Source organism: Podarcis filfolensis (assembly GCF_964270895.1).
Source record: "Podarcis filfolensis genome assembly, chromosome: 14".
Taxonomy (NCBI): domain Eukaryota; kingdom Metazoa; phylum Chordata; class Lepidosauria; order Squamata; family Lacertidae; genus Podarcis; species Podarcis filfolensis.
Genome location: NC_139616.1, coordinates 15256352 through 15282767, shown reverse-complemented (window position 1 = coordinate 15282767; position 26416 = coordinate 15256352). Strand labels below are relative to the sequence as shown.

Below are 26416 nucleotides of genomic sequence, written 5' to 3'. Positions count from 1 at the left end.
AAGCTCAGCAGAAGTGTGTGGGCAGTAACCTCTGTCAGTGTGGTATAGTGGTTAAGAGCGGTAGACTCGTATTCTGGGGAACCGGGTTCGCGTCTCCGCTCCTCCACATGCAGCTGCTGGGTGACCTTGGGCCAGTCACACTTCTCTGAAGTCTCTCAGCCCCACTCACCTCACAGAGTGTGTGTTGTGAGGGAGGAAGGGAAAGGAGAATGTTAGCCGCTTTGAGACTCCTTCGGGTAGTGATAAAGCGGGATATCAAATCCAATCTCCTCTTCTTCTCTGACACGGTCCAGTTCACAGGCGATCAAAGTCCTGGCAGGGGATGTCAGGACCGGGGCCAAGATAACGGGGTGGGAGAAGGAACGGGGGTCCAGAAGCCAGGAGTCAAGAAGCCAAGGGTCCGAGGGTCAGGAAGCCAGGAGTCAAGAAGCCAAGGGTCCGAGGGTCAGGAAGCAAGGAGTCACAAAGTCAGGGGTCCAGGGATCAAGAAGCAAGGAGTCACGAAGTCAGGGGTCCGAGGATCAAGAAGCAAGGCAGGGAACGTGTTGCTGTGGCAAAGAGCCGAAGGGAAATGCTGACCTTATATCCCTTCCCGGCTCTTGCCACCAGGTGCTGTGAGTTACGAATCAGCCTCACCTGTGCGACCGCGCCTTGCCTCTTCAGAACAAACTTAGGAAGGCCCCAGTCCTGCAAAGTCCTATTGTCACAGGGCCTGGCTCCTGCACACACACCTGACAACCTCTAATATATTTGGCCACACTGAGAGTGACAGATGCATACTGGTCTGAGAAGAGACAAACTGCATCTGATTGTCCTGGCAGATTTAATAAGAGAGTATCATTTAGTGCTCTCTCTCTCTCTCTCTCTCTCTCTCTCTCTCTCACACACACACACACACACACACACACACACACACACTGCAGATGGGGATGACTGAATAAAAGATGAAACTGCACACAAAAAAGAAGGTAGTAGCTGGCTTTGGTTACCCTATGGATTCATGGATGAGCTAAATGTTGAACCAGACATGGTGGCAGCTGGTCAGGCCCAGACTTGGGAATGTTGCAAGTCATCCAGGCTCTAAGCCACTCCTGCCTCTGCTCAACACTCACACCTTTCTTCAGCATCCAGACTTCTCACATTTTGCGGAGACAAAAAGGAAAACAAACAACGGCAGAAGCCTCTCAAAATCTGGTGCTGCACACATGGATGTCATGATAATATAACGGCTTTCATCCTGTTCAACGGTACCTCTGCTTGTATCCCAGACCCATCTTATGTCCACTTCTATCTCATTTTAAATTTTGCTGGGGAAAAAGTGTTGGGTAAGGGGACGCGGGTGGCGCTGTGCCGATCAGAAGGTTGGCGGTTCGAATCCCCATGACAGGGTGAGCTCCCATTGCTCGGTCCCTGCTCCTGCCAACCTAGCAGTTCAAAAGCACGTCAAAGTCCAAGTAGATAAATAGGTACCGCTCCAGCAGGAAGGTCAACGGTGTTTCCGTGCGCTGCTCTGGTTCGCCAGAAATGGCTTAGTCATGCTGGCCACATGACCCGGAAGCTGTACACCGGCTCCCTCAGCTAATAAAGCGAGATGAGCGCCGCAACCCCAGAGTCGGTCATGATTGGACCTAATGGTCAGGGGTCCCTTTACCTTTACCTTTTAAGAGGGACCCTGCGGAAAAATGTTGCACCAGGTTCCATCTAGCCAGCCACGAGCTCTTCCAGGATAGTCCATCCCATACACAAATACCGTTTCCCATCACCTACCCCTTCCCGCATCAGAATCCTGCAGCCACTGAGCACACTGAGTTGTCGTGTGCCGCTCCAGCACCAGATCCCGCACAGTAAGGCTGAGCAGGAGCTGCAGAACCAGAGAGCTCCGAGTGAACCACTGGGGGTTAGAGGATTAGAATGAACAATAATTAACTTACTTTTCTCTGACGAAAGGTGTGTCTTAGTTTGCCCCCTCACCAGCCTGCACGTCGAGCCATCTCCTGCACAGACCCCACAGTTGTCCTCTTTGGCGTTACTCCCGAGTTGCCGATCACAGCCAACCGCCTGCCAATGTCAACAGGACAGTCAGAAAAAAGGGCGAGGTTGTTACAGGCCTTCTCTTGGTTTCTTTAATAAAATAATAATAATGTTATCTCGCTGAAAAATTGAAACTGCAGGATTAAAAAAAAAAGAGGATTCAGATTTTTGTGTGTGTGAGCACGTACTATATCTAACCACAAAAGCAAATAACAGCACTTCACACAAGCTTACACACACACACACACACACACACACACACACACACACTGCCTTTCTGCCAAGGCACCCAAGGCGGTTTACAATTTTAAACTACTAAAACAAGTGATATAAAATGTAAGTCGGCTGGGCAGAGGGAGGAGGGGACAGTCTAGCAGGAGAAGGCCTTGACGTTGTCTCCTGCTTCACTTTTTCTCTGGTCGAACCAGGGTCGTCGTCTTCTTCTCATGCACACACACACAAACAAACATGTGTGTTTGTGTGAAATAAGTGTTTTAATTTAAACAGAAGTCCCAGACTACTCGCCATAACAGGCAAGCCAGTGAGTGGGTGACCCTGAGTGTGCCTACTCAGTTTAATTCTCATGTGCTAACTGCAGATGGGAAACTTCAGAAGTCTTGCCCCTCTCTTATTAGCCCTCTGTATCTTTCTGCTAGGGAAGCGGGTGGCGCTGAGGGTTAAACCACAGAGCCTAGGACTTGCTGATCAGAAGGTTGGTGGTTCGAATTCCCGCGACGGGGTGAGCTCCCGTTGCTTGGTCCCTGCTCCTGTCAACCTAGCAGTTCGAAAACACGTCAAAGTGCAAGTAGATAAATAGGTACCGCTCCGGTGGAAAGGTAAACGGCATTTCCGTGCGCTGCTCTGGTTCACCAGAAGCGGCTTAGTCATGCTGGCCACATGACCCGGAAGCTGCACGCCGGCTCCCTCGGCCAATAAAGCGAGATGAGCGCCTCAACCCCAGAGTCAGTCACGACAGGACCTAATGGTCAGGGGTCCCTTTACCTTTTTATCTTTCTGCTGGACTTTAGACAGAGCAGGCCTTCGAAAACAGAACTGCCCTCTGACAGCCTTCAAGCCATTTAGCATATAAATGATTATATAAATAAAAATAAAAATAATAGTGTATCCTATGTAACGTGGCTACTCTATAGGTTTCGTCCTCATTCGTTCAAAAGTGCGTCTTGATTCTCACATCTGAGCGGGGGGCGGGGGGGACGACTTTAAAACAACTATTCTCACGATAGCAGTCAAACCTATTTTGGTATTCCTGTCTCAGAAATATGGGGATTCCTTGTAAGCTGAATGCTATTCCCTCCAATGTAACTCTGAAGATATCTGTAACTCTGTTGTTTAGAGTTGCCTTTCATCACTTACTAACTTCAGAGGCAAGAAAAGCATTAGAATAACCTTAGTTCCCCATCCAAGCAGAATCCTGGCTTCAGATCAAGAATTAAGAACCCTTGGCTGGCTGCAAATCACAGTCCCATCACATACTCCCTTCCGTGGTACCAGTTTATTCAGTAATTTTACCTTTTTGGAAAACATAAGTGTACCAATTATTTTAAACTGAATTTTACTGAACTTTTTCAGACACCACAAACTAATTATATAAACAAAGCACAGCATATGGGGGGGGGAGACCATTTGCTAGATGTGTGGGCCATTAAAATGCTTTTCTGAGCAGTTGTTAGTATCTCATTTTTGTATGATCTTACTAGTGAATCCCAATCTCCCTTGCTAACCATCCAGAAATGCATTTGCTCAGCCTACAAGGCCATTAACAGTGTCAAACACAAATTAAAAGTACAGATGATACAATCACCATAAATTGAAATTTCCATCGGGAAAACTTTTAATGGCTTTATCAATAAGCATGAATCCCTTTTACAAATCATGGCTTTTTTGTTTTGCAAATATCTTTCCTCAGCTTGCTGGCTGCCGCATTTTGCAGCTCTGCTTGGGCAGCTAAGCTAACCATACACAAGACATTCTTCTGACTTATCCTAGACTGCTTAGGGAGTAAACGCCTTTGATTTTCAATGGGGGAAATTATAAACAATTAAGCTTATGATGAATAGCATTCTACATGAAATGCAGAACTGCCGAGCTGCATCCAGCATTCTCTGTTGAACCGGTGAGTTTTAATGGTGCACATAATTTCGTTTATGAAGCATCTCCTATGAAGCACCTCGAAGCGATTTCACAATACAATTCAAACCCAGTACTATTTTTCTAGAAAAAGATGTGCTGGGACACACCATGGTCGCTCCCCCCCCCCATTGTTCTCTTATAATGGCAATGGCACCCCACCTGAAAGGTGCCGGAACTGAGTTCCGGTGAGTTCCAGCTGGAAAAATAGCCCTGTACAATCCATGTACAAGACAGGTGCACACATACTAACCAATTAAAACATAAACCCAAATATTAGGCTAACATTTTAGATCTGCAATGTTCTTTCCTACAAAAAGGTACCAAATCTCAGATATACACTGCCCTTGACACGTCTCATGACTCACGAGTAATGAGGAGCACGTCAATGTATTGAGGAAAGATTGAATGGGACTGTGAAGTATAAGAGCCATGTGGAAAGGGGCAGAGTTCAGCCAGAGATCCACTGGGTCGCCCGAAGCATAGCTCACTGCTTCAGCGCTTTCTTAACAATACTACTTAACCAAGTTGAGGGTGCAGAGTGCTTCACATACATAATCTCAGTCATTACAGCCATCCTATAAAGTAGGATGCGGGACGTGGGTGGCGCTGTGGGTTAAACCACAGAGCCTAGGACTTGCCGATCAGAAGGTTGGCGGTTCGAATCCCCGCAACGGGATGAGCTACCGTTGCTCAGTCCCTGATCCTGCCAACCTAGCAGTTCGAAAGCACGTCAAAGTGCAAGTAGATAAATAGGTACCGCTTCGGCGGAAAGGTAAACGGTGTTTCCATGCGCTGCTCTGGTTCGCCAGAAGTGGCTTTGTCATGCTGGCCACATGACCCGGAAGCTGTACGCCGGCTCCCTTGGCCAATAAAGCGAGATGAGCGCAGCAGAGTTGGCCACGACTGGATCTAATGGTCAGGGGTCCCTTTACCTTTATAAAGTAGGTCACTGTTAGGTTTCCTCAGGTGGCAGGCTGATGTCAGGGAAACAATGACTGGTCTATGGCCACCTAGTGAGATTTGAACTGCAGAACTGTTGGCTCATAGCACACATACTTTACCCTCCACGCTACGCCAGTATACATGACATTAAAGCGACAGCATTGCGAGCTTGGAGCTGTCCATCGAAACACCAATACTGCACAAAAACAACCCTACTATATTTCAGCGAAGCCTAGGTTCATTCTGTTCCCACTTAAGTCAATGGGAGCCTTGCCATCAATTTAGCGACAGCAAGATTGGCAAGAAGAAAACAGACCCTAAGCCTAAACAGCCTGCAGTGACAGACTGTGTGTTACCGCAACAATGCAGCCTTTGCAGTGTGTGGCACAGAGCACAACAATTATGGGAACACAGCATTTCCCTTCCCCGTTCCACAGTATCTTGGAAAGGGTTTTCTGTGCACACATGACATTCATTACTGGAGGACGAGCGAATGAATATTCACAGCAAAGGGAGAGGCCACCAACATTCCAATATGGAATTTCCACACTTCCTTGAAAAGCGAAACCTCCCATTGCTTAGGCCAAGGTTGGACTTGCTCCGTAGGAGTTTTATCGCAGCTTTTGCCTGTTACGTTATCAAGGAGAGGCCACTGAATTTCAGGTTAACAGAAAGGTAAGCAAGCACACTTTAGTGACAAACTATAGGATTCTGCTAGATGAGGAATTCTGAATAACTCCAAAGTCTGCAAAGTTCTAGATATTCCACAATTAATTGTCGCTCGGCCAGTTTCCTTCATCACTCGCTTTCTTTCCTTTGAACTTGCGAATGGGCTTTGAAATATTTCTATGAAACGAGTTGTGCAATTAGTTGCGTGATCACCAAATGAACCTCCAGATTCTCGTTTTTGAAAATAAAAATGCTCCTTTCAAACCGATCGCTTTCTACATGATGCATAGTGGCTGGATTATGTTTAGTCCCAAGATTCTTTGGAGGACGCCTATATAAAACCTTTCTTCTGGGGGCCTTCTCACGCATTCTGAGAGTGTTTTTCAAGGAGTCTGGAAAGCCTGCTGCCAAAGAGATAAACATCTGCAAAGAGGGATTCAAAAAATCACTTTCCTACTTTTCTGCTAGGAGAAAAAGCACAGCACTTTCCCACTCGGAAAAACAGCTTTCCCAGGGTATCAAAATTACTTTCTTCTTCAAACTAGCTACGAAAATCCAAAGGAAAAGGAGGAGGACGTGCATTTCTTGGGGACTGTGTTTACAGTGGAAGAGCTACATACAAGGTGTGATGGAGATCCTTGACAAAGTGACCTCTGGTGTCCCCTTGCCTCTCACTGGGCCCTCGTGAGCTTACCTGATTTAGGCCTAGTCGACCACAGACAGTGCCCTGGGGATAGAGGGGATATGATGTCCTCTTCCCATTGGGCAGCTTCTGGCCAGTCGTCAAGGATTGCCCCAGGTTGAATGCATTGCAGTAATCTATCCAGGAGATTATTACAGCATAGATCAGGCTTCCTCAAACTCGACCCTCCAGATGTTTTGAGACTACAATTCCCATCATCCCTGACCACTGGTCCTGCTAGCTAGGTGTGATGGCCTGGGGCTCGGGCTCGGAATTAGAGGAGTCTCAGTCTGCACCGGATCCTTTGCCTCAGGCATCATCTGAACCAAGTCTGGGGCCTGGTCCTGAAGAGTCCCAGTCTGCACAGGTTCCCCTGCAACAAACACCAGCTGGGCCGAGTCAGGGGGCTGAGCCTGCCCTGGCTCCAGATGTGGGGATTACCTCATCGCCTTCAGCTGGGCCATCACTTACAGCTGCTCCACTACCAGTTGGGTCAGGGGAGGCTGAGGCGGTCCCTGGGTCTAGTAGCCCACCGACATCTCCCGAGCTGCAGAGACTAAGGTCTGAGAGAAGGAGAGACCTGAGTACTCACAGGAGGAGTGCTCGCCTTTGGGCGAAACGGGGAGGTGAGTTACTGGGGGATCACGACAGGCCGTTACCCCGACAAAGATAAAAGGCTGTCGGACCCTGCCCCAGGTTGCAGGAGCAACATTGCTGTGTGCTAGATCCTGCCTGGGATCCTGTACCTGTCTGCCTGGTTTCCTGCCTCGTGTCCTGCCTTGGCCCTGTCAGCCTGACTCCTAGCGGAACCTTCGGATTCTGTACCGGACCTGGACCACAGTTCTCGGGTTACCCCCAGGCCCAGCACACTAGGGATCATGGGAGTTGTAGGCCAAAAACATCTGGAGGCCCGAGTTTGAGGAAGTCTGGCGTAGATCACTGAGGCCAAAGCCTCTCAGTGCAGAAATGGCGGGAGCTAGCAAATCAACCTGAGCTGGGAGTGAGTATGCTTGCCACCAAGTCCCCCACCAATATCCCAGCTTATTCTGAAACTGTTAAGCACAGTTTCCCAGCTCAAGTGAAATATTATTGAATTTAATTGAAGACTTTGGTTTGTTTGCTGGTTTGCACGAAGGAGCTCTGTGTGCAGGGCAAAAGGCTTATTCACATTCCATCTTATTCCAGCGAACGCTCAAGAAGGACTACAGTTAATCAGCAGTTAATCAAGTATCCTAATTTAGGAAATTAGCCACTTTCCAATCCACAAGTGACCACACACTAACTGAGATACTAACGAATTCCCCAATGCTAACGTTATTCACAGGTCCACTTCTTTCCTTCCTTCTTACTATAAAGATAACCAGAAAAAAGTCTTAGAACTTTGAGTATTAAGACAAAGTGCTGGTGAACCTTTTCTAAAGTGTTCAGACACATCCCTTTTCCATTAAAAAATGGGGCTGATGGGAGATGTAGTCCAGCAACATCTGGAGGACAAAGCCTCCACATCCCTGATCTTCAAGGAAGCAACCATAGTGGACTGCTTATCTCTCCAGGACAAGCCATTAGGACAAGGCTGTGGTCCAGGATCTGTCTTGACTCCCATTTTTATTTTATTTTTGACCTCCTAAAGATAATATTAGCATGTGAAAGAAACAACTGGAGATTGAACACTTCCCACAAATACCACTAACAGAGTGCATTATACAGAGCGATGTAATCCTACCCTTTTGAGTGCGAAGAAAATGTTAAGCTTTGTTTATCTACACAGAATTCCAAAATACTGGCTTAAGCTCTGCACAATGCTCCCTTCGTGTGCCGTATCTGAGTAACTTATTCATTGTACTGATTAATGTAAGCGGCTGTGCCAAAGATCCTGGGAAGCTGCTAATTACGGGCCAAACTCAGGGACAGGGTTGGTATTATAAGTTATGGCGAGGAAGCCAAGCTCAGGCAACAAATCTGGGGTACTGCAAAGGGCAGCAAATTCTTCACATTTATATGCATTATCATCTTTATTTACATTTTATTAATTTTAGCAGTAAGTGAAAATAAATTTTAAATGGTTGATCCTAAGTATCTTAATGTATACATGTGTTTGCACACACACACACACACACTTAATTTTCCAACCTGTTTCTCTCTCTCCTTCAGTGCAGCACTTTAAATCTTCCCTAAACCACCCAATAAAAAAATTATGGCGGATTTATTTTTTAACAATAAAGGAACTTTACACATTCAGCCACCGTTCATCCCTTCACGCATGCAATGAAAAGATAACCATTACATAAGCAGGTAAGCCTGAATGAATGGAGGGGGGAAAGCAAGAGGGGAAAGGTAAAGAAGGAAAACACAGGAGAAAAATAGGCAGGGGGAGCACAATTCAAAGTGTTGGTGCTGACCTTTAAAGCCCTAAACGGCCTCAGCCCAGTATACCTGAAGGGGCGTCTCCACCCCCATCATTCAGCCCAGACACTGAGGTCCAGCACCGAGGGCCTTCTGGCGGTTTCCTCACTGCGAGAAGCGAGATTACAGGGAACCAGGCAGAAGTGGTGCCCACCCTGTGGAACACCCTCCCATCAGATGTCAAAGGAAGAAACAACTACCAGACTTTTAGAAGACATCTGAAAGGTGCCCTGTTTGTTGTTGTTGTTGTTTAGTCGTTTAGTCGTGTCCGACTCTTCGTGACCCCATGGACCAGAGCACGCCAGGCACTCCTGTCTTCCACTGCCTCCCGCAGTTTGGTCAAACTCATGCTGGTAGCTTCGAGAATACCATCCAACCATCTCATCCTCTGTCAGGGAAGCTTTTAATATCTGAAGGGCTATTGTATTTTAATATTTTGTTGGAAGCTGCCCAGAGTGGCTGGGGAAACCCAGCCAGATGGGCAGGGTATAAATAAATTATTATTATTATTATTATTATTATTATTATTATTATTATTATTACCACCATAGATTCCGGCGTATTAGGCAAAATTGGGGGATCGACTTATACGCCCAGTCGCCTAATAAGCGGCAGCTTCTCTGGGGAGCGGCAGTGGGTGGCGGGCTTCACGCCGGGAGGAAGCCACGCAGCAAAGCTGGCTTAGCATCACTGGGCATTTGCCGGGCGGCTTCCTCCCAGTGCAGAGCCCGCTGTGCACTGCCGCTGCCCAGCGAACCCATACCCGGCGTCTAAGACGACTCCTGACATTTTAGAGGATTTTCCGGGGTTAAAAAGTCGTCTTATATGCCGGAATCTATGGTATTATTATTATGATGATGATGATGATGATGATGATGTCCCAGCATCTGCAGGTCGAGCTGGGAATGCCCTGTCTGAAACCTGGGAGAGCTGCTGCCAGTCAGTGTTAACGATGCTAATCTAGATGGGCAGCTGCTCTGACACTAAATAAGGCCAGCTTCCTATGTTCCTGTCTGCCTTCTTTATAAGGCTTTTCTGTGCTACATGCCATTTTTTTGTTACGGGAAGCCCAATTAAAATGTGGACAGCTTTTAAGTCATGTGTGCTGTCAGTGTGCAGCATTTTTCTTTATCATGCAGGTCCGCTCCACACATCAATGCAATAAGTTGCCGTTTCCCTGTTAATCATGCTTCCTTGAACAGGTGTTTTGTAATTGGACTTAAATTTGAAATGTCTTATTTTTGTATTTTGTAATCCTCTACCAATGCTTTGAAGTCAGGTTGTAAACCCCTCTGAGATATGTACAGAAATGAGTTGAACCAATAATAAATGCACTGGAAGTGAGCAGTGTTTCAAAGTTCCCCTTTTGGTACTGGGTGAGCCTGGATGAACGCATGTGAACCTGAGCATACAACTGTATGCAAATAGATCTTCTTGTGGTCCCCTCTTCTTCTTCACCTTAAGGGGTGTATACACATACAGGTAAATGCAATCATATCTAATCACTCACAGATGGATCCAGAAACAGTGAACTTGTATTTGCAACTTCTTCTTCTAGATTCACTGCTAAGATCACTGTGTGCATATGTGGTTGGAGAAGACACAGAAGAACAGAACCCTTTAACTCCACAGATGGAGTTAATGAACACTCAGACATTAAGTGATGGGCAGGGCATAGCTGCTAATAGTGTTACAAGGGAGCCAGAGGCCTGTCCCTCTCTCTGCCAAGCTGTGGCAAGAGCACATGGGATCTCAGACACGCACACAGGGTCTGTGTCCTTTGGAGAATGGAAGACACGGCGGAGACTGTCATGCAGTCTGTTCACATATTTACACCTTCCGCCTGCATGGAGGAGGTCCAAATCTTACAACATGGCCCAAAGCACTGCAGGCAGTCCTTCCTTCTCCCTAGTCAAGATGGATCTCAGCCTTTCTTCCTCTTTCATCTTCCCAGAAGCCCTCTCCCAGAGCAGTTACCCTGGCAACCTTCCAAATCTCCAGTCTGCGGTCACACCTGGTGCAAGAAATTCCATTATCTTGTTAATGACCCACAATGGCTCTCTTAACAGCCCTAGTTTGGCCAGGCTACCCAGGAATTTCTTTGCAGCGTTGCAGCCCTTCATATCACAAATAACACAAAACCCTAGCATTTTTTAATGTTAGTGTTTAGAGGAACACCCCCCTCCAGTTCTGTAACAAGAGTTTCATGGATAAGATGCCCCCCAAGATACATCGCCATTACTTGTTTTTTCCAGATCATTATGTCATGCCCAGCCCCAATCACATGCCAGGCTTGGAAGCCTTGGAGGACAAACTGGGCACCCCAAAGGTCAACAGCCTTGAGGAACAGCCAGAGCCCCCTGAGTCCACTGCTCAGGATCCTATTGAAGAATGCTGAGGGAGCTCTGGAATACCCAAGGAAGAACCTCTGGAAATGTCAGAGGAGGTGGAGCCTCTCTTCCAGACTTCAAGAGCACCAGGGCAAAAAGGTCAGAGAGTGATGGCACTGTATGCATCTATCGCAGGGTTTCCCAAACTTGGGTCTCCAGCAGTTTTTGGACTACAATTCCCATCATCCTTGACCACCGGTGCTGCTAGCTAGGGATGATGGAAGTTGTTGTTCAAAATCAGCTGGAGACCCAAGTTTGGGAACCCTTGATCTATTGGCTCAGGGTCGGGGGGGGGGCTACTTGTGAGTAGCAATTCTATTCACAAGTAAACAATCCTTCATGGACAGCAGCAGTGGTTAGGATGTGGTTTAGGAATCCAGGGTACATAAAGTCTCCTTCTTGAGCTTTCTAGTTGCTGGAAACATCACAGATCTTAGGCTTCTTGGTACCTTGTTCCTTGTTCCCGACTCCAGTTCTTCCTCCTTGCTGCGTTATACCTTCTGGAATACCCCATGATACCGAATGTTCCTTGATACTGTTTCTTGACCTTATTTCTGGATCCTGGTTTAACCTTCACACATCCCCTGTGTTTGACCTTGGTTTGTTTGGACTGCGCTGCACCACCAACCCTGTCTCTACTCGTATTTTGGCGAGAAGCAGAAATTTCTGGGGCTGTGACAGCCCCGGAGACACACCCAGCCAGCCCACGGAGTGTGACAATAACTTGTATAAGTCTTGCAACTTCGGGACGACAACTAATATCACAGGCCCTTTTACTTGACAAGGCCACTCTTCTCTTTGAAATAGTGGAGGAACTGCGGTCAACCTTTGAGAAGGAAAAAACCCCATAATGACAGAGCATATACCACTGGAAAAGCACACTGCTATTACCATTTGGAGGCTGACCAACATGGAATTTTACAAAACTGTAGTTGATCCATTTGTGGCTAGAAGATCCACAGTACTGAGGTCTGTCTGGCCAGGACCAAGTGCATTTGAGTTATACTGTCGGTCTTGGCAATGTTGGAAAGGTATGGTTTATTAGCATTTGGTGTGCTGTACACTTCCACAGATATAAATACACATTATATTTTATTTCATTTTTCTTTCAGATAATGCATAGATTTGGGAAGCTTGGATTCACTCATTGCATGGGGGTAGGAGGTGATGAGGACACACCTGACCATATTGCCTCCTATTAGGAGGACGGCAATGACTCTGTGGCACTGAAAACACTACTATTCATTGCTCCAGCAAAGTACAATGGACCATGCTGGCTGTTTTATAGATAGGCGTCATGATGTTCAACACTCCATCGTACTTATGTGTTTAGAAACGCTGCAGTTTGTGAGGCAGTGGATACAGGTGTTTTCCCTGGTACTCATTGCCAGTGTTCAAATTCCTCCATTTCTTGTGGGAAGATGGCACTTCTGGAACTGCCAGATGAAGCCTCATGGTGGAAGCCTGGATTAGGCCAGGGCGATATATCAATATATCACCCAGGACCGGTATGAGGAGCAGACCACGATGTCGGCTTCACCCAATGGTGTATCGCTGATGAAACCGCCACCACTTCTGAGTCCCTCTGCTTGCAACTTCCTCCAGAGCACGTTGAGAGCAGAGGAACTCGGGAGCGGTGGCGGTCTCACCAGTGATATATCGCCGAGTGAAGTCAACATCTCACTCTGCCCTCATACAACGCAGAGGGAGAAAATAGCTGCATTAGCAAAGCGTCCATACAATTTGTTCCTCCCTCTGCATCTTTAAAGAAGAAGAAGAGAAGTTTGGATTTGATATCCCGCTTTATCACTACCCGAAGGAGTCTCAAAGCGGCTAACATTCTCCTTTCCCTTCCTCCCCCACAACAAACACTCTGTGAGGTGAGTGGGGCTGAGAGACTTCAGAGGTTGTGACTGGCCCAAGGTCAGCCAGCAGCTGCATGTGGAGGAGCAGAGACACGAACTCGGTTCCCCAGATTACGAGTCTACTGCTCTTAACCACTACACCATACTGGCTCGGCTGAGGAGTGTGCAGTTGCCACTCCCCTCGGCCGAGCAGTTGTTAAAGAATGGGTAGGCAAACTAAGGCCTGGGGGCCAGATCCGGCCCAGCTGCCTTCTAAATCTGGCCTGCAGACGATCTGGGAATCAACGTGTTTTTACATGAGTAGAATGTGTCCTTTTATTTAAAATGCATCTCTGGGATATTTGTGGGGCATAGGAATTCGTTCATTTCCCTCCCCCCTCAAAATATAGTCCGTCCCCCCACAAGGTCTGAGGGACAGTGGACCGGCCCCCTGCTGAAAAAGTTTGCTGATCCCTGAGTTAAAGGATCCCCCAGCCCAGCAGAGCCACACAAAGGATCCCCGCTGCTCTCCCTGCCCCGTGGGAGGATGCCTGTATAAAACTTTGAAACGATTACTCAGCAACATCACAGTTTTTTTATAAGATGAGAACTGAGCCACAGTTCATACTTCTACCAGACCATCACCCAGCTAATAAACACGATACCTGGATGACCAAATGAAAAGTATATTTAGTTTATTCTTCAACTGTAGTACAGTTTTGTTTACTTGTGAATAAAAAGGGAGACCCAGAAATCCAAGCAGATAGTCTTTCACCCCTCCTTGCTAATTTGGGAGTCATTCACATTAATACTGACGTGGAGCTGTAACTTTTTAAGGAGTGGGTCCAGGATTTACTCTAGCTGGATCACACATCATACATTTAAAGCATTCTTACACCACTTTTAACAGTCATGGGTTCCTCCCACGGAATCATGGGAACTGTAGCTGGCTAAGGTGCTGGGAACAGTAACTTTGTTTGGGGTAAACTAGAGTTCCCAGGATTCTTTGGGAGAAGCCATGAATTTTAAAGTGGTATAAAGGTGTTTGAAACGTACAGTGTGGAGGTGACCAAAACCGCATACAGAGAGTTTTTCTTTTAAAAGCAACATCCAGCATTTTTCCAATTTAAGAAAAAATCTTCAGTAATGACCAGAAGTTGAAATATACTCTGGTTTGTCCCAATAGATATGGCACTGCAGGCATAAGGTTCTAAACTTGAGAAATGGTTCATGAGGCAAGGCATGTGAAAAAATAATGACAGAAGGAAACCAAAGGGAGAAGAGGAAAATGATAAGAGTTAAAATATTCTGTGGCAACCGGCTAGGCAAAAGGCGCACACACACACACACACAGAGAGAGAGAGAGAGAGAGAGAGAGAGAGAGAGAGAGAGAGTACTTGTGAGATTGTAATACCAATTTAATAATGTTGTGATTCTGAAATGGAAAGTTCTGTCTTGTGCTTGATAACAATGGAACGTGACAGCCGAAAAACGTCAAAGGCAGTTTTCATGGGGCTGGGGATTCCAGAGGCAGGAATCATGATGAACTAAGCTCCTAAGGTGGAGTCTTGCAGCTGGTAAAAAGGTTCTAAGGAGACTCTCACACACTTAAGTCTGTTTCTTACGTTTATTCGGGGAGACGGAATACAGTGGTACCTTGGAAGTTGAACGGAATCCATTCCGGAAGTCCGTTCAACTTCCAATACGTTCAGAAACCAAGGTGCGGCTTCCGATTGGCTGAAGGAAGCTCCTGCAGCCAATCGGAAGCCATGTCGGATGTTTGGGTTCCAAAGCATGTTCGCAACCAGAACATTCACTTCCAGGTTTGCAGCGTTTGGGAGCCAAAACGTTCAACTCGCAAGGCGTTCGCAAACTAAAGTACGACTGTAAACGTAGCAACTGAAATGCTGAATAAGCCTGCTTTGGCTTGCAATGATCATCCACTACTGGTGGAATTAGCAACCGCTTCAACTTCATCAACAGAGACTGGTGCATCAGTGTGAAGGTGACACTGCTGAGTCCTTAGCAAACAAGCTTAAGACATCTCCAAATAAATGGGAAGAGAGCAGTAGTTTAACTGCAGGCTGGTGAATGCATTGTATGGATCATGAAGAGCAATACTCAAAGCCTTCATATACTGCTTCTTCTTTCATTATTTAGTAGATCCTTACGCAAGAATATCATCTGGGTTTTTACCCCAGGGAGGAGGTCAAGAGGTGATCATAAACACAAGGTTATGACTTGCAGGGTGCGTGGAAGCAGGGGATAGGAGCTGAAAAACCCATACAGAGGTAGCTTACATTTGCTTATGTTCATGAGATTGATGCAGATTTATATCAAAGGGCCCTCGTTTATTTTCAAGTTGCCACAAATCTCACGAAAGCCCGTGGGATCAGCAATGGCAGTCGTCTACTTTGAAGCTATGCTTGCTATCTCTCAGCTGGCTCCAAGGTTCTGTAACAGGGAGGTGAAGCGCTGACAACTTTGGATTCAAATAATATTGCAACACACATACACACAAATTCAAAGTGGAGGGCCATCAGACAATCTGGCAGGTCAGGTACAGAACAAGGATGAGATGCGACAGGTTATGGGAAGATCTATTATATACAACTAGAGATGGGTACAATCTTCAAGATGTAAGGAATCTTGTTGGACTCACCCCAGAAGTGAAATCAATAAATAATCAGAAGCAAATTGGTTCATTTTCCAAGGCACATCCAAGGAGCTCAGGATAAATATCTCCTCCCTGCCAGCCCCCAAAGTCATGAAAGCCTTGTGGCGGGATGGGGGGAGAGGATGTCTTAAAAGCTGGCATCTCCTCAGAAAGTGTCCCTTTGCAAACCCCCATAGATTGTGAATTATGTTGGCACTTTTTACGTAACGCAACACAGCTTTAATGGCTGGATCAGTAAAATAAAGAACTGGTTGGCCAGTTTTATTTGCTTAAGATCGAAGGTCGTTGCGAAACATGATTAAATGCAACATAAAGCACCAGTCGTCGATCAGTTCCTCCCTTTTGGTGGGGATCAGATCCAAGATAAGATGATCCCCTTCTACCTTCTGGGAAATGGAATCGTAAAAGAGGCAACGGAGGGATTTGTTGGACCTTACATTCTTGGCAGAATTTGAGTTCCAACAGATAGCATTGAAACTGAAGTCTCCTGTGACTACTATGTATATCCCTGCTTTTTGAATGTTTGGTAATCTGCTCTAGGAAGGCATCTTCCAAGTCTTCAGTCTGGCTTAGCGGTCTATAGCAGACCCCTACAGTAAGATCACTATTGTTTCTCTCTCCTACAATTTTTACCCATATACTCTCAAATCTGCTTTCCATGCTCCAGGCCACGAATTTCTTCACAAGTGTGAACATCCTTTACATATAATGCTACCCCTTCTCCATTCCTGATTGGTCTATTCCTTTCGGACAGATTATATCCCTTAATTCCTACATTCCAGTCACGGGTCTCACATATTCTTGTGAAAATGCAGCATACAAATAAACAAATGAATCAACTGCGGTCACAGAATATTTACTACCCCAAAAGGTGGAGGGCACTGAGGTAGGAACTGGGTTTCTCCTCCCCCCCCCCACAGCATGGAGGTTTCTTGAAGAGGAGTGTTTGTGGAATTTGAGTCTAAGAGATTGGTAGAGAATGACTGGCGAGGGGGGATCACTGAGACCAAGGCACAAATTAAGAGAGCTTGTGATATTCCTAGGGTCCACTATAAGGCCTTGGCTACCAATAGCCACTGGGTAAGTCCACACTTCCCTTAAAGTAAAGGTAAAGGGATCCCTGACCATTAGGTCCAGTCATGACCGACTCTGGGGTTGCGGCGCTCATCTCGCTTTATTGGCCAAGGGAGCCGGCATACAGCTTCCGGGTCATGTGGCCAGCATGACTAAGCCGCTTCTGGCGAACCAGAGCAGTGCATGGAAATGCCGTTTACCTTCCCGCCAGAGCGGTACCTATTTATCTACTTGCACTGGTGTGCTTTCGAACTGCTAGGTTGGCAGGAGCAGGGACCGAGCAACGGTAGCTCACCCCATCGCAGGGATTCGAACCACCAAACTTCTGATCAGCAAGTCCTAGGCTCTGTGGTTTAACCCAGAGTGCCACCCGCGTCCCTTTTACACTTCCCTTAGTATCTCCCAAAATCACCTGCTGCCACCAACTACAGATTTACAGAGAGCTGTAAGACTATTCCCTTATTGACCTGACTTTCTAATTCAAAACCAGCACAATAGAAGGGGTGAGATCTTTTAGAATACTGCAGACCAGAACATCCTCATGAATTTAAAAACCAGTACAAATACGTATATAAATTAACATCTAGAAACAAGTAGGCAGTTGCTAAAAAAACAAGAAGCTTTTATAACAACTAATAGTTTTTATATCCTAACCTAGCATACCAGAATCCCCTTTTAAGAACTGTCTCCCCTGCCATTTACCCCTGCCCTCACTCTCTCCACATTTTTTCAATTACTCCAACTCTGTCCAATTGTTTAACTTCGAAGTTCCCCAACTGTGGTCCACAGATAGCAAGCTTCATTCGGGTAGTCTGTGGCACGTCCACCTTAAATATTTGTGTCTATATTTTTTTTACTTTTATTTCTTCTTTCGTTTCCAATATTACGTTTTATTGCACTGCAGTTTGAATTCTATGGAATGGAAACTGTAATGCAACAAAATGCAACATAAGAAATAAAAGAAGCAATAAAAAACACAACTAGATAATTATAATACAGCATCTAGTAGAGTGCATCACAATTGCTACAGCAAGGAGAAAAATAATTAAGTGGCCTGCTAAGACTGTAATAATTTTTAAAGTGGTCTGTGGCGGGAGGGAGTTTGGGAACCGCCGGGCTAACTTCAAATCCCTTTCAGGCACTCTCCGCCTGCCACTCACACTTGCCTCCACCAACCATTCCGTTGTACTCCCATGCTTCCATTCCTCCTTATGCTACAGGGAGAAACAAACCAGACTGGTTGTATCCCATCATGGAAATCCAAGTTATACAAATTCAGAGGCCAGTGAAAAAGTGGCTGCCATACTTGGGGGGGGGGGCCAGCGCCAGATTCTGAGGCCTAATTTTCTGCAATGGTTCTGGACAAGTTAGGCCAGGAGCCATTCTTCAGAGGAGTTGTTAACAAACAACAAAATTGTCATGAGTTTTAAAACGGAGTGTGTGTAATTATTTATTAAGAATGCCTAGTTTCAAGAAGAGAGCTGAAGGGTTGTAGGCCAATAGCTTATCCGTGCGAACTGCCTCACTTAGCTTCGTACTCCATGTCAGCCGGCCATAAAGGACTAAAGATTTTAATGATTAAGGCATTTGTTCAAGTTAATCTACCCCATATTGTTGGCTATTTACTGAGCAAAGGGATCAACTATAAATATTACAGGCAGATTGGGAAAACATCTGCAAGCTTTTAGGGCATATTCAGAAATAATTATAAGTAGGTGATTCTTTTTTTTTCTTTTTTTGCAGAAAAAGGGACGGGGGGAGATGAGGAAAGAAGGAGGTTGCCTAAATGAAACAAGTGACAGTATTAAAAAAAAGGGTAATGGAAGAATTGGGACTGTATCAAGCTAATAAAAAGAACCATAACGGTGTAACTGTAAGATGTGATAAAAATGTTGTAATGGTCTGATTATTGTAAACTCCCACAAAACGCTAAACATTCTTTTAGAAAGTACGCTGAAGTTCTGACCTTTTATGTGTAATGGAAATGAAAAATTACACTACAGATTTTTGTGAAATGGGTGAATGGTCTCTAATAAAGCGTGCAAAATGTATGCACTGATTAAACATCTGGAAGGTTTGTGTGTGTGTGTGTGTGAGAGAGAGAGAGAGAGAGAGAGAGAGAGAGAGAGAGAGATGTGGAAATTAGTATTATCTTATCTAGTTGTTTAAATCAACACTATACAGATGTCTTAATAATAAAAAAAATATGGCTGAACACCTTTGTCAGCCTCCACAACTGAAAGGAAGACTAAGGACTTTGGCAGCTAATCTGATTGCTCTGATGCTCTGGGAGAGTAGCAGAATTCCTTTAAATTTCATGTCAATGGGATGGAAAACGCCAAAGTTACACGAAGAAGAGGAGCTCGGGCTTCCACTGAAATCAATGAAAGAACAAAACCGGAAGGCCTTACAAAGAAGGCAAAAGACCTGTCAAGTACTTGCACTTGTGCACACTATTCCCTACCTTATATCCCCACTCTCTGCTTTTTCTTCTACCGTCAGAATCTACAGGCGGGCACCTAGCTTTCTTGCTTATACTGCTATGCAAACTGCCATGAGCTTTGATGGCATACACCAACAATGCATAAGAACGACATAATACTGTGTACAATGGATTAAGCCAATATGCCCCTTTCTAAACACCCACATATTACAGATATGAAAAAGAACTGTATGATGTACAGGGGTCCTACTGGAGTCAGAGGCACACTCGGGAAATATAAAAGCTGGAGAAAGGTATCATATGCTTCAAGCACACCAATTTGAGCATTTGAACATGAAGAGTGAGACCTAGTGAAGATACAGCGTGGTGCAGGTGTTAAAAGGCTGGACTAGGACCAGGGAGATCAGGGTTTCAAATCCCTACTCAGCCATGAAACTCACTGGGTGATCTTAGGAAGTCAATATATCCCAGCCTAACCTACCTAACAGAGTTTGTCTGGAGCGGAGCTTTCCAAACTGTGTGTCGCGACACATTAGTGTGTTGGCTGCAATGTGTAGGTGTGTCGTGCCAACGCTCCGTGCTCTCCTCCTGGGGAAGAAAATGGGTTAGCTTAACCTCCAATTTGCTAGCAAAACTGAATTACTGTGTCGCGAAAGGATGCGTGTCTAAAAAGTGTGTCAACAACATGAAAAGTTTGGAAAGCTCTGGTTTTGAGAATAAACGGGGGTCGATGTGAAGGCATTTGAAATCTTGAGGGTTTTTTGGAAGATGGTTGGGATACAAACATAGTAAATAACTCCCCTACACATAGAGAGAAATGCGGCCGGGGAAGTAAGGCTGTCTTACAGCACCCAAAGATCTGTGAGGTTGCTGAGCAGTTGTTGTTGTTTTTAAAAAGAAGCTATAGTAATTTCTGAGGTACACGGGTGACTCTGTGGGTTAAACCACAGAGCCTAGGACTTGCCGATCAGAAGGTCGGCGGTTTGAATCCCCGCGACGGGGTGAGCTCCCGTTGCTCGGTCCCAGCTCCTGCCAACCTAGCAGTTCAAAAGCACGTCAAAGTGCAAGTACAGTGGTACCTCGCAAGACGAATGCCTCGCAAGACGAAAAACGCACAAGACGAAAGGGTTTTTCGTTTTTTGAGTTGCTTCGCAAGACGATTTTCCCTATGGGCTTGCTTCGCAAGACGAAAACGTCTTGCGAGTTTGTTTCCTTTTTTCTTAAAACCGCTTGAAGAGGTGCAGTTGCGACTGACCGTGCTTCTCAAGACGAAAAACCGCACAAGACGAAAAGACTCGCGGAACGAATTAATTTCGTCTTGCGAGGCACCACTGTAGATAAATAGGTACCGCTCCAGCGGGAAGGTAAACGGCATTTCTGTGCGCTGCTCTGGTTCGCCAGAAGCGGCTTAGTCATGCTGGCCACATGACCCAGAAGCTGTACGCCGGCTCCCTCGGCCAGTAAAGCGAGATGAGCGCCGCAACCCCAGAGTCGGTCACGACTGGACCTAATGGTCAGTGGTTCCTTTACCTTTACCTGTAGTAATTTCTAGGAAGAAAAAGCTCCAATCAACAAATAATATAAGAATAAAGTGAATGGGGGCTGGTTCTTGGGCGTCAACAGTCTCTCCCAAAGTTGCTTCCCACATGGTATCATTAGAATGGAAGAGATGGAGCTGGCGCCACAATTAATTTTCATGCCACCATAGTCCCACTCCAACCATCTCCAAGGTTGGAGTTTTGTGGCATGATGAGTAACCGCACTCATGGTCCCTGCCACATAATATATCCAGTTCCCTAATGTTACAGGACTGATGCCACTATCTTTGTAACAACCCTGTGAACTAGGCCAGACTGAGAGATGATGACTGGCCCAAGGCTGCCCAGTGAGATTCATAGCTGAGTCCTGATTTGAACATGGGTTCCCTGGTCCTGGCCTAGCCTTCTAAACAGTACACTTACCTGCCTCAGTCTTAACAGTGTGTCATACATTTAACCCAGGCTCAAATCTCTAGTCAGCCATGAAGTGTAGTTGTTTACATTGGGCCTAACCTATTAAGCAGATATGTGAGGGGAGGAAATGAAAGGCTAAAAATGTTGTCCTAAGCTCACTGCAGGAAGGGTGGGAACAAAATATAAGAATTACAGTGCATCGTGTGTTTTCACTTGGTACACTCACCCTGTCTGGTGCAATATAGAGGAGCAAACTCTGAAGCCCTATGTATTGGAGTGGGAAATCTTCTGAAGGGCAATTAAGCAATATTTTAGATGAATAAAAATAAATAATAGCAGTCAACCAGTCACTCTGGCAAGCTTGTCCATCTGTAATAGCCTTTTTATCAAAAAGCTTCCAATAAGCTTCTGAGAAGCCCTGTAGTTTTGAGAACCACATAACCCTGGATAGAGGTGGTCCTGATTCCTTCTAGAATGCATAGACAAAGGTCCATACATACTTTCTTATGTCACCAGGGATCATTGTATATATTGCAAGCTGGATATCCACTCACACTGCTGCTTTAGGAATGCAGAAAATCAATAGTTTTAGTTCTTCCACAATGACAGAGACTGAGCATTAGAGTCAGTGGGTAGCATGCAGTATTATCAATGTGGAGGGGGAGGCTAAATTATTTCTGATGCATTAGAGGGGTTATGGAACTTCATAAATATTTTACAAAATGTAAATCCAGGAATCACCCAAAAAGTTTCCACAGCTGTTTCTATAGTTCTCCTTCCCCTCTCATTTGGACTCGGCTGAGGAATTAGATTTAAATGAAAACCATGAACACAGGATGTTTCATTTCGATCTGTGAAGGTTAATGCAGAACTGGCCACATTCAAGAATGTTCAAGTATGTTCATTTCTTAAGCAGATGGCGGGATTTAAATATCACACGAGAAAAACGGGGGGAGGGAGAGAGAAGTCTAAAAGGACAAGGACCAGACAGCAAACCAAACGCAACCAGGCCTTTGGCTGATTAACATCTTATACTCCTTTTATATGTGTTTGTGGGAGGGGTAGGGAGAGGGGGGCTATTGTTTTTTGTTTTTATTATTTATTTTGTGTTTTTATATTGTATGTTTATGTTGTGAACCACCCTGATATCTACGGATGAAGTGGGTACATAAATTTAATAAATACATACACATACAAGGCACAGACCTTGTGAAGCACAGAATGTTGAGAACCCTTCCCTTTGGTCTCTGGATCATGGTCAAATGGGTGCATGTGCAACGAGGAAGTCTTCTCTAGAGAAAATCTGAAGCCAGTCAATCCCACAGAACCTCAGCCCACAGGGATGAAATCTGGGGGAGGACCAAACCAACATGAGACAGAAACAGTTTGATCTGTCCGTTCCTAAGAACCGAGCGTGACGGTCTTCAGACTGTTTGCTGCAGGCTCGTGGAGAAGATCAACAATGCAAGATAAGGTTTGCACCAATTTTAGCTTACATATCATGACCCACCTTCCCTTGCAACATGCAGCCGCAGAAGGCTAGCCTGAACATTCTGGGGCACGTCCTCAGTTCCCATGGGACAAGAGCGATTCCCAGCAGGCCTAGCCAGCATCTGACATGAACTAAGCTTTCTTTGGCCTGGAGCCATTGGCTTTCAAAGTATTGAGAGTTTGATTTATGCTTGGTGTGTCTTTTGACATCATCATTACACAGACCGCTTACCATGAAACATACTTCAACTCTGAAAGCAATATATTAAAGGAAAGGGGGCGGGAGAATAGCATGGCTGTGGGCTCTGAACTTGCTTTGATGTTGAGGAATACCCTAGTTCATTGAACTGCCCCATTTGCTACTCCTGCCTTGCTTCATTAACAACTACCGAAGCCAGTGCCCTAGGCAGAGGACAGCTTCCCATAAATAGGTGCATGACAGGGGAAGGTAGGAAGTGTGCTGCATTCTAACACATGTGCTTATTCATTTAAATTTGTATCTCACTTCACGTGCACAATTTCATGCAGAAAGAAGGCAAACTGCGCCTTTTGAGGATTGAATGGGCAAGTCCCTCTTCAAAGGCAGTTATTTACCATCCCTAATAATGTTATGGGACGCAGGTGGCACTGTGGGTTAAACCACAGAGCCTAGGGCTTGCCGATCAGAAGGTTGGCGGTTCGAATCCCTGCGATGGGGTGAGCTCCCGTTGCTCGGTCCCTGCTCCTGCCAACCTAGCAGTTCGAAAGCATGTCAAAGTGCAAGTAGATAAATAGGTACCACTCTGGCAGGAAGGTAAACGGCGTTTCTGTACGGTGCTCTGGTTCACCAGAAGTGGCTTAGTCATGCTGGCTACATGACCCGGAAGCTGTACACCGGCTCCCTTGGCCAATAAAGCGAGATGAGCGCCGCAACCCCAGAGTCGGCCACAACTGGACCTAATGGCCAGGGGTCCCTTTACCTTTACCGTTAATAACGCTCATCTCGCTTTATTGGCCGAGGGAGCTGGCGTACAGCTTCCGGGTCATATGGCCAGCATGACTAAGCCGCTTCTGGCGAACCAGAGCAGCACACAGAAACGCCGTTTACCTTCCCACCGGAGCGGTACCTATTTATCTACTTGCACTTTGACGTGCTTTCAAACTGCTAGGTGGGCAGGAGCAGGGACGAGCAACGGGAGCTCACCCCGTCGCGGGGATTCAAACCGCCGACCTTCTGATCAGCAAGCCCTAGGCTCTGTGGTTTAGACCACAGCACCACCCGCGTCACTTAATAATGCTATATCACAACACTATTGTTCTAGGGCACGATTTGGAAATTAAAAACGGTCCACCCCACCAGCTCAAGGAGTGGGAAGAAGAGGAATTTCTTCACTCACCTCAATCCCTGAAATTCACCCCATCCCTGAAAGAGCCAAAATTCCCACCCTGTTTTCAGAACCTTCAAATAGGGCCACCCAAGGGGGAGGGGAGCATTTTTGCTTAGTCTTGCATCATGGGAAGTGATGTCTCTATCACGCCACCTTCGTCCCTCTTTAAGGTCATTGCATCTTGAGCCTTGTCTATTATACATCACTCCCTCTTTTTCTTTTTGTCCTCATCTGTGAGGCTTAAGCATCTTGGCACGTGTGCAACAGATAACAGGGAATATTAAACAAGGCTCTGGGGATTTCTCTTTATGTCAACAGAGGCATGAGAATGAAATTTACCATGGGAAGTTCATGCTATAATGTACAGTTTCCCAGGCATGCTTGGTTTGCTGTAAATCATCTACTGAAGTCTGATCCTGCAACGCAGAGTTGTTAAGACTTCTTCAACCCCTTTTGCCTTTGAGAAGGTGTGAGCAATATGTTCATTTTCACGAGCAATATAAAATATCAAGGAGCAGGCAGACAAGAGAGTCAAAAGAGTTGTGACAATGTTGCCCATGCTACAATAAATTTGACAATTTTCATCTGTTTTTTTTGGGGGGGGGAGCAACAAATGTACACACTGCAATGGGTATTACTGTGCCAAAAAATTGCTCTGCGTTTTTTCCACCACTCTCTGCAAATTAATGAGAAAATAATAATATCTGAATTGCATTCAAAATTTATTAAACGGAAGAGAACATTTTAGTGAAAGCCCCATGGGTCAAATGAAGGGTATCCGTTTTGTTTATGTTACTTTAGAAGTGACCAAGGGATATCGTGAGTGTCCCCATTTTCATTTTTACAAATTATCTGCATGTTAGGGGGAAGTATGCAGAGAAATGTGTATGTCTATGAAAACAGTGCAAAAATACACACTTTGTAAGGAACGTACACAAAATTATAAACACATTTTCGTGCAGGGGTTTTTAAAAAAAGAAAACCGCAAACTGTTGTGGAAATAGGGGGGAAACTAAATTTAATAGCGGAGAAATCAGAAAGAGTGAAATCAAAATCAACTGCTTTGTCCTGTGCCAGATTTGGGACCACAATCTTTTAAACATGGATGCTAAAAGACTTGCTTGTTTAGACAAGCTTGTGTGGCTATGTATTGGATTTGCTTTGCTTTTTATATAAAGCTTTTGGGTTCATTGCTCCTTTGAATGGGCTTCTGAAACATTTTAGATTGTATTGAGTTATTCTCCGCTTTAAGAATCATTTTATTGAAAGGTAGGCTATTAGGTTTCTAAACAAATACAGTAAATTTGTAAACTCTCACTCTAAGGTCTGTTTCTTTGTGATATTGAGACAAAAAAAAGGAACCCAAGAAAAAGCTCTATCATAAAGCTCTATCATAAAGCTCTATCATAAAGCTAAACCAATGCTTGTTATACACTGAGAAGAAATTTAAGCTATGAAGAAACACGGGGGGGGGGCATTTAATACATAAAATTAACTGCTTCTTAGAAAACAAACAAACAACCCTTCCCTGCAACCCTCCCCATGTATTCTTTTCCATTTTGGGGGACCAACAGTTAGAGAATGCTTCCACATTCTGCAAAGCCACTTCCATCACATAAAACAGAGTGCTTCAGAAATATTAAATTCTCATTAAAGAAGGAACTGAAGCATGGAGGGGCAGCTTAAGAGATTACAGACCACCTACGAGAGGAGGGTGCAAGTGGGTCTCCTAACCGACTACTGTTATGGATCCAAAACACATACAGAACACAAAATGTCCATTGACTCAAGAGGGAATTGGGTTGGGCTGTGCTGTGGCATGGCTTATTTTCCTTTTTTTTTTTTAATAAAAAAAGGAAACTTACACAAATGCGTAACGAAAAAGAGAGCAACTTAAATTATCACCTGCTTTTTCCGATTGTGCACGTAACATTTGCTTTTTACACCCTTTGTGTGGCCCATTTAAACCGCATGCTCAACACCCGAAGTTTCAGAAGCTTTTGCAAACCAAAGTGGGTCCATTCACTGAAATGTTGGCCACACAAGTAGTTTCAAACGAAACCAATATCACTGATGCACACTGCTTCTGCTTACAATGAAAACCAGGCCAAAACACAGTGGCCCATTCTCACAATTAAAAAAAAACCAAGCCTAACCATTAGCCATATTCCAAAACTCTGAATAAAAGCAGTCATTTTAGCCACTGCACTGGCACTGTTCCCAAAAGACAAGGTGGGGAGCTATTAACTTTTAGAATACTTATATGCCACCCTTCAAAGGAGCTGCTAGGATTTTTAAAA

The 26416-nt window shown here is 45.2% G+C and overlaps 1 protein-coding gene across 3 annotated transcripts in view; it reads right to left on the bottom strand.

The window, feature by feature from the left end:
• ADAMTSL3 (ADAMTS like 3) overlaps positions 1-26416 on the bottom strand; it is a 267376-nt gene that overhangs the window by 120021 nt on the left and 120939 nt on the right. For all 3 annotated transcript variants that reach the window (XM_083586149.1, XM_083586151.1, XM_083586150.1), the window contains one exon: positions 1932-2058. In XM_083586149.1, coding sequence (XP_083442275.1) covers positions 1932-2058 — 127 coding nt within the window. The remainder of the gene's footprint in view (positions 1-1931; positions 2059-26416) is intronic.